We start from the raw sequence: 15,582 nt of genomic DNA, 5'->3' as shown, positions 1-15,582 counted from the left end.
TCCATCACAAGGACCTGCACAGAACTACCTAATAAACATATTCTGAATAAGCACCTGTTTGTTCTTGATTGAATGCTGAAAAAAATGTGTCAGTTTGTTCTTAAGAGAATAGTTCAACCTCAGGGCCAGGCAAATAAAAGGGGTTCTAGGCCATTCCCCACTCTGCACAACATGTTCCCACACCCCTCATCTAAGCCTCACTGTTTTCAACTGGAAGGTTGAGAATTAGAGAAAAACACTTTCCTAGCATTATTCTTGTCCCAGGGGAGCACAACTGCCACCCAAAACAGCACTGGGTGGCATTTATAGCTTCCCAAGTGATGTGGCTTTCCAACCCGGTGGAGGAGGGCTTGTGATGGAGTCTCTCACCCTCGGTCCTTTCTTCAGGGTTGAGTGTGCCAGGGGATAAAGATTTTCTTTTGGACTGACAATGACGACCCAGCATTAGTTGTATTCTAATTTTTTGAACTTTAAAATTTGTATGTAATTTCAGCCTTATGGAGAAATTGTTGAGCAGTATAAAGTTTCATATACCTGTTACCCAAATTCACTAACTGATAGTTCACCCCCCTCCCCAAATATACAGTTCTACCACATATGCACATGTATCTATGCCAATTTCTGTATTTGGATGAATAATCATGAGTTCATGCTAACTTCAATTCCAATCTTAAGAGGTTATTCTAGCCTCACTCCCTTTCCATATTTGTAATTAGCTCACATGAGTATGGTAAAAATTAAAAGATAAACACTTTATAGGGCTTCTTTGGTGATCCAGTGGTTAAGGATCCACCTTCCAATGCAGGGGATGTGGGTTCAATACCTGGTTGGGGAACTCAGATCCTACGTGCTGCAGGACAACTAGAGAGAAACCTGCATGCCTCAAGTAGTGAGCCCTCAAGCTCTAGAGCCTCTGTTCTGCAACAAGAGAAGCCCTCATGAACCAATGAAGAGCCCTTGCACCACAACGAAGACCCAGCAAAGCCAAAATTTTTCAAAAAGATGCTGCATGCTGCAATGAAAGATTCTGCATGCCCAACCAGAACCGAGGGCAGCCAAACAAATAAATAAAAATAAATATTTTTTAAAAGAAAAATATCTTTAAACAAGGGTATAATAGTGTCTGGAGTATTATAGGCATTCTATTAATTTTAGATGAATGAATAAATAAAGAGAAAAGTCATTAGTAAAGAGTTCATTTATTTAAAAAAAGAAAAGGTAGAACTAGTCCCAACTCAAGTGTTTCAAATGAACTATTATAAACATTAATGGGAGCAATTTTGTTCTTAGTTATGAAAGGTTTAAGAGAAATGTTCTTTATAGTATCAGGGATCCAAACAATGGAAGGTTTTCCAAATGATGAGAAGTATATCAAGGTTTCCAGGGCCTGACAGCATGCTCACTCATATAGAAACAATTACAATTTATTTAGTGTTTACTCTGTTCTACATTCTGTTACTGTATTGACTGATTTAGTTCTCACAACAACCTTAAGGGGCATTTTTATTATTGTCCATATTTTATAGATAAGAAAACTGATGAGTAAGAGTTAATCAACTTGCCAAAGATTCCAAGCAACAAAGAAGTTGGAATTCTGTCTGTAGATGTCATGTTCATAACTACTATACTATAAATCTTTCAAACAAATGGATGACATTCTGGGATGATGAACTATAGAATATTCAACCTCCTGAATGTATTACTACCAGCAGTACTTATCTGGTGTAGATTTTTCTGTTACTTAATGCAGTGGATAATTTTGAAATTGATAAAATTAAAAGGCATTTTCACTCAGGAAGGCAGAAGAAAGGCACCTAAGTAGCTGAATGTCTGTCAGGTGTTTCGTTAAATCTAGATGTTTTGATATTTCAACATATTGGACTTCTTGCAAAAGCTGTGCTGCACTAAACACAGCTTTTATATGCCAAGCATATTATCTGCAGGGCATATCCACACAAAGATATATGGTACGCACCCAATTATAAACAGTTGCCCTGCCTTGGAGGGCCTTGGAGGTCAGCCAGCCCGAAGACCATTTTCCTGTCATATACGGAGGCCCAGGGAGGTTAAGACCAGTCACACAAAGCTGATGTGTGGGCTCGGTTTCAATGGCACGCTTTTCATTTCCTCGGGCTACCTAATACATTCGCTTGCATTTTCTGTTTGTGTCTGTGTGCTTATTTATGCAAAAGTAAATGGGTCTGCTTCACGTGCTTGGGACGTAAACCACGATAAAACAGAAAAGACGGTCAGGGCCCTGCGTATCTGGCCAACTCTCAGGCCTATCTGGCCAACTCAAGACGAAACAGCAGCCCCAGGTCAGAGGACACGCCAGGCCCGCCCCTGGTGTTCCGCGCTTTCGATTGCGTTGGCCAACGCGCTTTCGCAATCCTCCGTGTGGGCGGTCGGAAATCAGCCACCCGATGACACAGCTCCCGGACTAACTCTGCGGTCCATTTCGGGAAAGAGGGGAAACGCCCCGAGCCGCGGGGCCACTGGGCTGACTAGGAGCCACGGGAGGGGCCCTCGAGGGACAACGCGGTGAAGTCATGGCGCTTAGAACCTGAGCAGTATACCTTCGCGGGCCTCCGGCCTCGCCCGCTCCGTCGGACGCAAAGGACGCCCCTCCTGGCCTCAGGCCCTGGGGGGCGGGGCCGCTTGCTGACAGGACCCCGCGCCGTCCCCATTGGGCCGGAGGATGAGTGACGCGGAGGCCCCGCCTCTCCTCTCCCGGCGCTCCTCCCCGCGTCCTCTGTGTCGCCAGCGCTCAGGGAGCTGACGTGTCGCGGAGCAGGGTTGCGGCTCCTCCCCGCGCGGCAGCCACTCGTCGCGAAGACTGAGGGGCGGGGTGGCCGGGGCCGGCGCTCCCCCTGGCCCCAGCTCCCGGCCCGCCCCGCCGCCCCGGCCCCCCGGATGAAGGTATATATTAGGAGCTGGCGCTGGACGCAGATGAGTGGCCGCGCCGAAGGAGCCGGAGCCGGGCGGAGCTGCGGTCGCGCCGAGAACGGTGAGGGGCGCCCAGCCCAATCGCTGTCTCCTTCTCCCGCCATCCTGGAGTAGACGGCGGGATTCAGGAGCTGGGGCGGTGGGGGGCCGGTGCCGCCACGCACACGCTTCCGAGGCCTCGCGCGCGACGTGGACACGCGGTGCACGTACGTGCACAGAGCCGGCGTCTGGGCACACGCGGAAGATCCCGCCTCACACCCACACCGCCTTCTGTGCCCCGTGGCGCTTCTCAGCCCCGGCTACCTGGCCGGGAGCGCTGGCGTGAGGGGGCCCCAAGAAGGGCAGGGTCTGGAATCGGGGGCTTGTCGTGCGGTTGGGTGTGGAGCCTCACCTGGACCTGGACGGGGGCCTTGAGGTTCTCAGGCAGGGGACTTAGGCCAAGCTTGGGGTGGGATCCTACAGTGGGGAGAAGTCGTCGTAACTGTCCCATGGGAGCGAGTTGGGGTGTCTTGAATATATGAGGGAAAGACTCTGAAAGCGTTGACAGTACAGTAAGGATTCGAGTTACCTGTGGAGGACCTGAGAGTGGAACAAAAGCTACTTGCCGCTTTTGTTTTAATACTGGTAATGGGAGAGGGTTGAAATTTCTGGCTTTCCCCTGGCTTGGCCAAGCAGAAAGATGGGATTGGAGGGTTTAGAGCACACATGTGCTGAACATATGGTTTCCTGAAGATTTTATTAAGTTTGGCCTGACCCTATGCTATATTTATTTGTACGTGGCTTACGATATCTGAAACCAGGTAATAGTGATTATGATACTATATATATGTTATTACGTAGTGCCTTTAGTTTAAGGTCTTTGTGGTGAAATTAGAAAAATGAAGGCAGTTTCTATTCCTTCACTGTTGCTGGGCTGGCTCCCTTAGCTAAGGCTAACAAAGATTTAATATGCCATGCTGTGGAGTATTTATAGGATTCGATGGTTATGGCCCCTATGTTTTTCTAAAGGTTTGAGAGGTTTACTTACCAATTTGGGAGGCATAATATAGCAGCAGAGAAAGGAGTAGGAAGGAAAGCAGAAAAGGAGCGTGAAGTGCTAGATATCTTTTATTCCTGCCTGCATGTGTTCAGTCGGTCAGACTCTTTGGGACCCCATGGACTGTAGCCCACCAGGCTCTTCTGTCCATGGAATTTTCCAGGCAAGAATACTGGAGTGGGTTGCCATTTCCACCTCCAGGGATTCTTCCCAACCCAGGGATTGAACCTGTGCCTCCTACATTGGCAGGCAGATTTTTCACCCCTGAGCCACCTGGGAAGACCAGATATCTTTTATGCTAGGGTTTAAATTCCAATAAAGGTATATTTACTTCCCTCATAGCTCAGTTGGTAAATCATCTGCCTGCACTGCAGGAGACCCAGGTTCGATTCCTAGGTTGAGAAGATCCCCTGGAGAAGGAAATGGCAACCCACTCCAGTATGCTTGCCTGGAGAATCCCATGGACAGAGGAGCCTGGTGGCTACAGTCCATGGGATGCAAGAGTCGGACACAACTTGGTGACTAAACCACCACCACCAAAGGTATATTTGATAATGGTGGACTACTACAAATAATGTCATTGTTATTGATACCGGTGCATTGGTATGGGCATATCGGAAATTTTGTCATAGTTTATAGATCTTCAACTTTTTCAGACTTTGGTTGTCAAAATAAAAATCCTAATCTGGTCTCTTAATCGCTGCTGCTTACCATTACACACATGCACACACCTCTTATCAGAATCAATGGAGGAATTGCTATGCTTTTTGTGGCATGGAGGTGCTTATATCTGGTTCCTCCTGTGAAGTTCCTCTCCTGCTGTGCTGCACATTTCCTTCCTCTTCCATGATGGCATATGAACTGTTTTGCACAGTGAGTCAGGTATAAGAACATCAAATGTGTCTATATTTCTGAATAAAGAAAGTCCAAATTACTTCTTTTTCTTGCCATCTCTGTTTTACACACACACACATACACGCGTAGACATCTACACAAAGATAACAGAGTCTTTTTTTCTCCTGTGAGGCAATACAGCATGATGGTTAAGAGCATGCAGTTAGGAGTCAGGCTGTCGGGATTTGAGTCCTAACTATCACTCTCCTGGTTTTGGACTGTCGGCAAGTTATCTCTGTGGCTCGGTTTCTTCCTCTGTAAAGTAATCGCAATAACAGGACCTAAGGGTTGTTTTGAGGGTTAAGTGAACAGCTGTCTATAAAGCCGTTAGAACTGTGTTTCTGTATATCTTAGTGTTTGTTGTTATTGCCCCTTCAGGGGACACCCAGATGTAGGTTTTCTTGACCTGAGTTCGTAAATGGTGTTTGATGCTTCATAGTCTTCATCAGGTAGTGAGGATTATTAATCCCACTTCACCGGCAGAAGGGAACAGTGTAAATAAGCAATTTAACTGAGCGGCAGAATTTTGCTCTGAACTACCTTTTACTATTCTTAGAGGAGAAGATAGTTGGCTTTTTCTTTGGTAACTACTTTCCCTCCGTCCTTTATATCTAAGTTAAGTAATTATAATGCAGTGATGATTCTTTACAGAATGTCTCAAATTATCCTTCTCACTTTTATTTCCTCTGCAACAAGTCTGGTTCCTCTTTGGTTTTTCATACCTGCAGATGTGTTTTAATTTGTTTTCCTGCTTCTAGTTGTCTCTCCATACAGTCTCTTTTGTGTGATGCTCTTTTCTCTCATGTCTCTGAAGCATGGTGGCCCGGCCCTGTTAATAATCTCTGTTGGCTTCCTGTTACTTCGGTTAGATCTAAATTCCTTTGCTTAGTTTGCAGGGCCCTTCACACGTCAGCCCTACCTTAAATCATTTCCCATCATTCTACACAAAACTTGAACTTGCTTGCCGCTCTCTGTCCTGTTCATGTGTACTTCTCGTGGACACCAGGCTCTGCTTATTTCCTTGTTGTTGTTTTTAGTCACTAAGTCATGTCCAACTTTTTTGGACCCTGGGTACTGTAGCCCGCCAGGCTCTTCTACCTATGGGATTTCCTATGCAGAATACTGGAGTGGGTTGCCATTTCCTTCTCTAGGGAATCTTCTCAGCCTAGGATTTGAACCCATGTCTCCTGCTTGGCAGGTGGATTTTTACCACTGAGCCACTTGGGAAGCCCACTTATTTCCTAATCTTATCTATATAATCTATGCTCAACCCTTGAGGCACAGCTAGATCATGCTTCCTTTGTGAACGCTTTCTGGATAATATCTGTCTTCTCTTGCATTTATCTGTATTAGGTAAGTAAACGAAATATTTCCTCATTCTCTTTTTATTGTATGAAATTTAACATTTTGCTGGATTATCATGGAATACTCTTAAAAAGCATTGTCTTATCCCTTGATTGTTTTGTGTATATTGCTTGTCCTTTAGGGTTCAATTCTTAGAAAAGATGGTGGACTTATTTTATTCCTTCTTTGCAGAAGTTGCTTTTGAGATAAAATTGTATTTTTTTTATGACTGTAGGTGTTTCTGTCTCCTTGATATTGTTGTATTCTGAATTCTCTATTTCTGTTCTTAGAGATAAAAGGAGAAAGGTTGGAAATATGAAGCAGTTAGGTATTCTTTCAGTAGTAGTTTAGTGGTCAGAGGAGTGTAAAGAGGCAGCTAGAGCCCTGGAATCAGACTACCTATATTCACACCCCAGCTGCACGAGTCAGCTGGGTGCTTTGCTTCTCTGTGCCTTGGTCTTCTCACCTGTAAAGTAATGATAATAGTAGTATTTCTGTCATGTATGTGTGTGCTCAGTTGCTCAGTCACGTCCGACTCTTTTGCGACCCCATGGACTTTAGCCTGCCACGCTTCTCTGTCCATGCTGTTTTCCAGACAAGAATACTGGAATGGGCTGACAGTTCCAATTCCAGTACAGGGTAAAACACTTCATTAGGTTAGCATAAAATTTAAGTTATGCCTTTCTTTGTTTTATTTCTTGTTTTCTATCCCAGTAAATATTTATGTTCAGTTTTCAAGTTGGCCAGGGCGCCGGGATAGCCAAGAATAAATTGCTGTATAACAGGCAAAGATAAAGGGCCGTGTGTGTTGTGCTGAGGTGTGCTTAGTTGCTTCAGTGGTGTCTGACTTTTTTGCGGCCCCATGGATTGTAGCCTGCCAGGCTCCTCTGTCCGTGGGATTTTCCAGGCAAGAATCCTGCAGTGGGTTGCCATTTTCTTCTGCAGGGGATCTTCCTGACACAGAGATTGAACCTGTGTCTCTTGCGTCTTCTGCATCACCACCAGGTGGATCCTTTACTGCTGCACCACCCTTGGAATAGAGTTGTTGAAAATAAAATGGGACCACATAAGCAAAGTACTTGGTGCAGTGCCTGATATATAAGAATAATTAACATTGTTTTACAAGTTTGGTCTCTTATGAGTGTGATCATGACGGAAAAGCAAAATTTCCTTAACATCAAGTGTTTAATTATTATTTATTTTAATTTTACTAAAAAAATTTTTTTTGGCTGTGTTGTGCTGCTTGCGGGATCTTACTTCCCCAAGTAGGGATTGAACCTGAGCCCCAGCAGTGAAAGCACTGAGTCTTAACCACAAGGGAACTCTCAAGGTTTTTTTTTTAATGTACTCATTTTTAGCAGGAAAAATTTCCTTAGGTTTCAGTGTTGGACTTTGACCTGCTGTTGATTCCTTTTCTCTTTCAGGTTTACAGGTGCAGAAATTACACCTCTGTTATCACAAAACTTGGCTATTAGAGCATTATGAATGTTAATGACCTCAAACTCAGGTTGTCCAAAGCTGGGCAGGAACACCTGCTGGATTTCTGGAATGAGTTGGAGGAGGCCCAACAGGTAGAACTTTATGCGGAGCTCCAGGCCATGAACTTCCAGGAGCTCAACTTATTTTTCCAAAAGGCCATTGAAGGATTTAACCATTCCTCCCAGCCAGAGAAAGTGGATGCACGGATGGAACCTGTTCCTCGAGAGGTGCTGGGCAGTGCCACCAGGGATCAAGATCAGCTGCAGGCCTGGGAAAGTGAAGGTACTGAGCCGGGAAAGATGAGCTGTAAGGTTTTTTATGAGATATACCATTTAATGGATTTAAACCCACTAAAGTAACTTGAGTCACATCACTAATATTTTGACTTCCCTAAGACCTTAAACCAGGTGACGAATCCAGAAGTGACAGATTGTGTGGCCAGGACACTGTGGCTCCTGTTGCCAGTCCCTCCATTCTCTTTTCATTTCTGGCGCCTCAATTCAGTCGCTCAGTCGTGTCCGACTCTTTGTGACCCCATGAACCGCAGCATGCCTGGCCTGCCTGTCCCTTACCAACTCCTGGAGTTTACCCAGACTCATGTGCCTAGTTCATGGCTTTTCTCCTTCAAGTCCAAAATTAACTCCAGTCTCTTTCCTTTCTCATTATCTGTACTACTATTAGATTTCCCTTCCTGGAGCACAAGCTAAATGTTTCAGTTCATGCTGGTTTACTCCAAAAACCTTCCCTAACCCAGCCCTGGCTTGTGTATCTAGTCTTGTCTTTTATGTTTCTCTCTGATTCTACTGCCCCACACATTTCAGGTGGAGCCCGTAATTCATCTTTCTCTGAACATTCTGTTACGCCTTTCCTGCCTTTGCTGGTGCTTGTCCTTAGCTGCGTCTGGCCTTTGCACCTTCTCTATGTGGCTGGATCTCCTTGTGAGGCTGGCTGCCCGTCTCCTGGAGCTGTGTAGTGCGGTGGCTCATTCTCCATGGATCATCACAAATAGTGTTTGGTCCATCCCCTTTTTCAGTGTCCCAGGCTGGAGTTATTTGTGCACACTTTTCTTTCATTCTTTCCTATAAGGGTTGTTTATGTCTGCCTTCATTGTCATAATGTAAACTTTTAAAGAGCAGCCCATGTCCTCGTTTCTATGTATATCCATAGTATTTAGAACAGTATTTTGCTGTTATAACTTGATTGATAAATGTTTCCTGAATTACTCCAGTGCTTTTTCCTCTAAAGAGTATCATAAAATCTGTCCCCATAACGAGTACTAATGAATGCTTTTGAAAATGGTAAAATAACTAAAATTCAGTTTTCCTTTTGGTGGGGTTAAGAACTGTGGGTTTTTTTTTGTTTGACCACTTCCAATTTGCCTTGTAATCTACTACTCTGTAAGTACAAGTGACTAAATGTTGCAGCCCAGCCCTTGAGTATTTGTCCATGCTTCTTGGCATATCTGGACCTTATTTCCTCAGCTGTAGAAAGAGCAGGCTGGAGTAATACTTTTCTTTCCTTTTTAAAAATACATTACTGTATGGCAAAAATATTAATAATATCAAAGTAACAGAAATAACTGTAGAGAAGTTGCTGATAATCTTATCATATCTGTGCTTTTATTTTCCCCCATTGCCACCTAGTAGTTAGTAATATACATATTTACTTTTATGGATATGATTTATAGCCTGTATTCACAGTATACTGTGGCTATTTTTATTTTGTCTTTTGCCCTTTGGCACTCTCTGCATCTTCCCAGAAAAGAAACATAACTACCATTATCAAGCTTCTTCTGTACCATTATCTTCATGTCTTTCTCTGGGCTTACAGATTTATTCTTTCTCAAACTGTATTCTAAAGCAGTCTAGGGTTTTGACTGCTGGTGAGACTGTTTCATGTGGGAAGGGCAGGAACAGATGCTAAACAGTAGGTCTCTAACCCCTTCATGTCCCCAGTCCAGGAGCAGTTCTACTTTGACTTATTTTGATACATAAATAAAGCTTGATACCTGAGATTTTATTTAAAAGGGCTTGGAAATTAAAAACATTGAAATAATTGGATGATCTTCAGGGAGGGTCCTTTCAGATTTTAAAATGTTTGTTAGTGTCTAATGTAACTTCTCACTTAGAACAGGGCTCTGCCACTAAGATGTGAGAGGGACTTGCAGGCAGATCCTTCTGAATGGAGGACTGTGGTGACACTCTGACGCTCACTAACTTTGGATTCATTAATCCTTCTCTCCCTCCCTGGGTTTCAGAAAGGCTTCTACTTCAGACCAAAAGCCACACAAGGCCTTTCTTACCCTCTGGTATGCCAGCTGCCTATATTTCTCCTTGTGGTTTTATGGGGTTAAAGTCTTAGAATTAACTCTTTGAAAAGATAAAACTTTGACCTTGTATAATGGGGACCATGAGCAGCAATGAAGACTTCTTATACTTGGAATCTATGTATAATTTAATTCTTCTTATGTTGGAATCTATGGAACAAGCCCAGTGACCTTTCATTTAAATTAAAATCCGGAACGGTTACAAGCAAGTCTAGTATAAGAAAGTACAAAGCTAACTTCCTTTTGGCTTACCGTCAAGGGAGCAATAGTTAATCGTGGCTTCAGCAGTAGGGGTGGAGAAGGAGACTTTGGAACAGACGTTACATCCTTTTCACTTAGAAACTACCGTATGTGTGCAAAGTGTGTAACAAAATGAAGTTTCTTCAGTAAGTTATCTAAGGAAAGAGAGTTCCATTGCAAAGATTAGGATGCTTTATTTCAGACAATAGGAGATTATTGATAATTGTATCAAAGAAACCGGGCCCCAAACCCCGCACCCTTGCTGCCCCTGCCCCATCCCAGTGCCCCAGGAGAGGGAGAGTAAAAGCATTCTACAGTAATCAGACATTTTAACACCTAGGGTGGAAAATTTTGCTGAAGGATGAGTACGTAAGTGACCACTGTGGTCCTTACTGAAGAGAGTTCTTGTTTTAATTTAATTCTTGAAGCACAGAAAATGAAAGGTTGAGGAGTCTGAAAAATCTCTATCTTATAAACTCAGATCTTGAAAGAAGTCATTTAGAAGCTTCCATGAGAATATTATTTTAGAAAGGATACTTACTCTGGAAAAATATATTTGCTTAAAAAATTCCATTCTTTATAAAAGCAACCCATGCTTAAACTGAACACAAAGCAATCTTCTCATTTTATGTTATAATAAATTAGTAGTCAGTGTTAGCCTTTTTTTTTGCCTATGAGACATTTAAAAAATTAATTTATATAGCATTGTGGTAGAAAAGTAAATGGGTTGTTTAGAAAAATGTATTAATAACATCATTTCCTCTACATTTTCTGAAATCTAGTGCTCTGATATTTCTAATAGATTTGTTTTATTTTAAAAGTCACACATATTTTGGAGAGGTTGGAAAATACTAAGAATTACAAGAGAAAAAAGATAAATCTCTGCTGTCTCACAATCCAGAGATACTTACTAGTAATATTTTATAGTATTTTCTTATATACACACACATACATTAGGTTCATAGTTTATGTATAGTCATGTAGCCTGCTTAAGAATTTGTTATTATGAAGAAATTTCAAGCTTATTTGGAAACAGATATTTGGGGACAAAAAATAGTATAATGAAATTCCACATATATATCACCTTAATTAAATAATTTTCAAAATTCTGCTTCATATATCCTTCTTATTTTTCTCCGCTATAGTATTTTAAGGCAAATTGCAAACATTATGTTATTTTTATCCTCATAAAGTTTAGTATGCATCTCTTAAGTACAAGGACATTTTCTTCCCCTAATTACAATGCCATCATTATACCTAATGAAATGTATAATAATCCCCCAGTATCTAAAACCAGTTCAAATAGAGATTTCCCTTGGTCTACTTTTCATTCTTAATATTTTGGGGAAATAGTTAATCTATAAAATAATTGTTTAACCTGTGAAATGTGATTAAAAATGGAACTCTTAGAACACCTCCTCTCTCTTGTGTCGTCTCCTTTGTTTGCACCAGTTGATTAGCCTGTTTACCCCACCGCTTGTCCAGTAGTGCCGGCAGTTTAGACAGAAAATTCTGATGATGCTCTGTTTCAGAAGCACCTGTGCTAGCCTCTTTGTTTCAGGCACATGCCCAAATCAAAGAGTATGTTTGAGAGGAACTAGTCCAAGCAGGAAGTTATCCAGGAAGCAGTTGACCTGGGAGAGGCTGCTGTAAACTCCTCTCTGTTTGCTCTAAGTGTTACTAGGAAAACTGTTCAGACTCTGTTGGGCCCACATGCCTGAGGAGAGAGCTCTACCCGTGTCCTGGAAATTGCTCACTCTGGCTTGATTTCTTTCCTCTTTTCTTTTTAAACCTGTGATTTGATATGTGTTAGGTCCTGACCTCTGTGGGAAGGTAATTAACTCTTGTGTTGTATAATGAAAAGACGGGAAGGATGATATAGTACTGTACTTTCAAGTTTTTTTCCCATATTTTTGTGGAAGTTTTGAAATAAACATTCATAATTTCCTAATTGTCACATGGGTTAAGTACGTTTTAAGGCTGTTTATAAAAACAGTCAACATTTTTCAGATAGATACAGTGCTGCCTGTATAGAATTAACGTCGTGACACATACAGTTTGAAATCATTTGTATTGCCATGTAACTACGAGGCTTACAGAATTTTATTGGCCTACTTAATTTCAAGAAATATTTGGTCTGTCGTAAAGCAGATACTAATTTATGCACTGCACACTTTTGATAAACAATGCAGTTTTATTGCAGTAACATGGATCAAGTAGATGAATACTTCAGCTCCGCTGGATTTGATATTGTTAACAACAGCTATAGCTGCATTTAGTTCTGGAATTGCAGCTGGCTTTAATACTCTTGGGACTGCTTTCTTTCCTCTTGTTTTTCTCTGTCTGCTCATGAGTCAGATGTATAAACAGGAAGAAGTTAATGCAGACACCTTTTTATCACAAATATTTATGAATTGTGTTATAATTCATTAGAATAGTTGTGGCTAGCTGGAGATGAGTTGTAAATGTAGATCTGCCTGTAAATATACACCTGGCAAGCATGGTGTCAATGCTATTTTTAAGACATAGTGATTATATGGGTTATCAGGTCCTCAGGTAGAAAGAAGAATTAGAGAAAGTATGGAGAAAGAATTGGAGATGTAAAGCAACTATCCTTCAATAAAAAATTACTTAATTAAAAAAAGAAATAGATGAAAAAATCAGAGAAAAGAATTGGAGAAAGTGTGGCATTGGAGGGCTTAGGAAACAAACACATGCCATTTATTTGAATGAAGGAAGAGGCCACTACCAGCTGTTGGTTTGCAAAGCTTTAAAACAGAACCATTTGGAAATCTGGAATGAAGCAGTGGTTTAGGGAACTGATTCAAGGAAGAGAAAAGGTTATGCAGTGATAATTTTGATAACTTGTTAGAACCTGGGGAAAGTGCTGATTGATGTTGGGTGGCCATCAGGCGAGCTAGAGCTGAGACGGGGAAGTGACTCTGGAAGTGTGGCTCTTACCTTTTATGGGTAAGGCAGCTGAGAGGAATAATGTAACTTGGGACTGAAGGTAAAAGTGAAAAGTCAGGAAGGGTGACTAGAAGCACATTAACAGTTTGTTGTTTAGTTGCTAAGTCAGGTCCGTTTCTTTTGTGACACCATGGACTGTAGCTCTGCAGGCTGCTCTGCCTATGTGGATTCTCCAGGCAAGAATACTGGAGTGGGTTACCATTTCCTTCTCCAGGGCATCTTCCTGACCCAGGGATCAAACCTGTATCTCCTACCTTGGCAGGCAGATTCTTTACCACTGAGCCACCAGGGAAGCCACGTTAATAGTATAACAACTTAAAACACATGTGCTCTATAAAGAAAATAGTACAAAAAGAACAAAGATCTTTGTGTCCAGAATATTTATCTGGGACTTTTGGGGAACACATTTAGAAATATTTTTGATTCCAACACCTTTGGTGGTATATGAGGGTTGAGACAGTAGTAGTAGTAATAGTGTTAGTCATTCAGTTGTGTCTGATTCTTTGCAACCCCATGGACTGTAGCCCACCAGGCTCCTCTGTCCACAGGATTCTCCAGACAAGAATACTGGAGTAGGTAGCCATTTCCGTCTCCAGGGGATCTTCCTGACCCTGGGATGGAACCTGGGTCTCCTGCATTGCAGGCAGATTCTTTACCTAATGAGCCACCAGGGAAGCCTGAGATACTATTGAAAAACTTTTTTTTTTTTTGGTCTCACTTAATGTGATTAGAAGGAAATGTCTCAGATCTGCTGGGTTAAAATATGAACATATTGTATATGTATTATATCTGTTTTCTAAATTTTGAAGAATTCTACATTCTGAAGTAAGCTTCTGAAATAAATCTAGTTTAGGTAAGGATTTGTGGACCTGTAATTTTAGATAATGCTTTTTGGGTCAGCGACGGCAGAGTTAAATTTATTTCCTAGAAACCATGGTTTCTTTGGTAACTGAAGAAATAACCAAATGGAAAATGGTTTTCAGAACTGCTTTATATGGTTCCCTGCTCCCTTCAGCTTGCTTCATCTCAGCCAGTCTTTGTTACATGGTGGTAGTAGGGCCTGTTTAAAGGCAACACAGAGCTGGAATGCTGTTAGAGATTCAGTCTTTGACAAATTTTGCAGAATGTGGGCTCTTGGCCACCTCAGCAGCTTTTCCATGTAGGGTGATGGGTAAGATATTTAAGAAAAGGCAGCGCAACTTCTCATGAATTCAGTGGAAGAGAGAAGGAGGGGCAGGAAGGCAATAGGAATGACCGTTATACAGCACCTAGAAGTTATGGTGCTGTATAGTGTATCTGTTAACTTTTGGGTGTGGTAAGAGACTGCTGGAGGCAGTGCAGTGCTGGTGCATAGGCCTTGGAGTCAGGTTCTCATCCTGATTCACACTGTTTAGCTGTGTGACCTTGGGCAAGGTCCTTAACTCATCTGAGCCTATTATGTCTAAAAAGGGGAAAATTATACTCACCTCTTAGATTATAGTTACTGTAATAATTACTGGAGTCTAGCATTACTCTTGATATGTTATTTTCAAACTCTAATAAGGTACAGTGAAATGCTGTGGAGAAAACAAGTACAGTCTCATAATAAGCAAGGAGGAAAGAGAGAAGATTAGTTCTCAGGTAGCTAAGCTCTCTGCTTCATATCAAAGGTGAAAACTATGGAAATATCTAATGTGCTTTTAAATTTTTTGATTGAAAAAATTGCCAGAAAGTTCCTGCATAATATCCGTGGCTATGCTTAGTTACTAGTGAAGGCAGGTTGTAGAATCAGGATAGTTTTGATTTTATATTAGGTTTATTAAGAATATTTCTCTGAGTTCACAGTGTACTAGTATATTAGCTGTAGGAAAGCCTAGGGCTTCCCTGGTGGCTCAGGATGGTAAAGAATCTGTCTGCAGTGCAGGAGACCTGGATTTGATCCCTCTGTTGGGAAGATCCCCTGGAAGAAGGGAATGGCTACCCACTCCAGCATTCTTGCCTGGAAGATTCCATGGACTGAGAAGCCTGGTGGGCTACAGTCTATGGGGTAGCAAAGTGTCAGACATGACTGAGCAACTGACACACACACACAATATATCAAAAACATGTAAGACCAAAAAAACCACACACACACATAAAGCATGAAGTTGGTAATTTAGACAAACAAAAAAAACTGATAAGGGCCACCACTGCCCCCTCTGGCTTGACCTACAGTTATGGATAGTGACCTGCCTCATTCACAGAATTTCTGACAAGTTTAATAAAAGTATGAAATTCAGAAAATAGAAGAAAACCTATCAAGCATTGCTTTATCACATTTGACCCTTTACAGGTTTTCTAGCTTCTCAGAGATCCACTCTATATGTTA

The 15,582-nt window shown here is 41.9% G+C and overlaps 1 protein-coding gene across 4 annotated transcripts in view; it reads left to right on the top strand.

The window, feature by feature from the left end:
* The first annotated feature begins 2,394 nt into the window (after positions 1 to 2,394).
* UAP1 (UDP-N-acetylglucosamine pyrophosphorylase 1) overlaps positions 2,395 to 15,582 on the top strand; it is a 32,252-nt gene continuing 19,064 nt past the window's right edge. For 2 of the 4 annotated variants that reach the window (XM_061400142.1, XM_061400132.1), the window contains exons 1-2: positions 2,395 to 3,007; positions 7,645 to 7,981. In XM_061400142.1, the coding sequence (XP_061256126.1) occupies positions 7,702 to 7,981 (280 nt within the window). In that variant the 5' untranslated portion in view covers positions 2,395 to 3,007; positions 7,645 to 7,701. The remainder of the gene's footprint in view (positions 3,008 to 7,644; positions 7,982 to 15,582) is intronic. The other 2 variants (XM_061400150.1, XM_061400160.1) reach the window with 2 other exon arrangements.

This window comes from Bos javanicus, chromosome 3, assembly GCF_032452875.1.
Source record: "Bos javanicus breed banteng chromosome 3, ARS-OSU_banteng_1.0, whole genome shotgun sequence".
Lineage (NCBI taxonomy): Eukaryota > Metazoa > Chordata > Mammalia > Artiodactyla > Bovidae > Bos > Bos javanicus.
The sequence above is the reverse complement of the archived record's forward strand: the minus strand, read 5'-3'. Positions and strand labels throughout refer to the sequence as shown.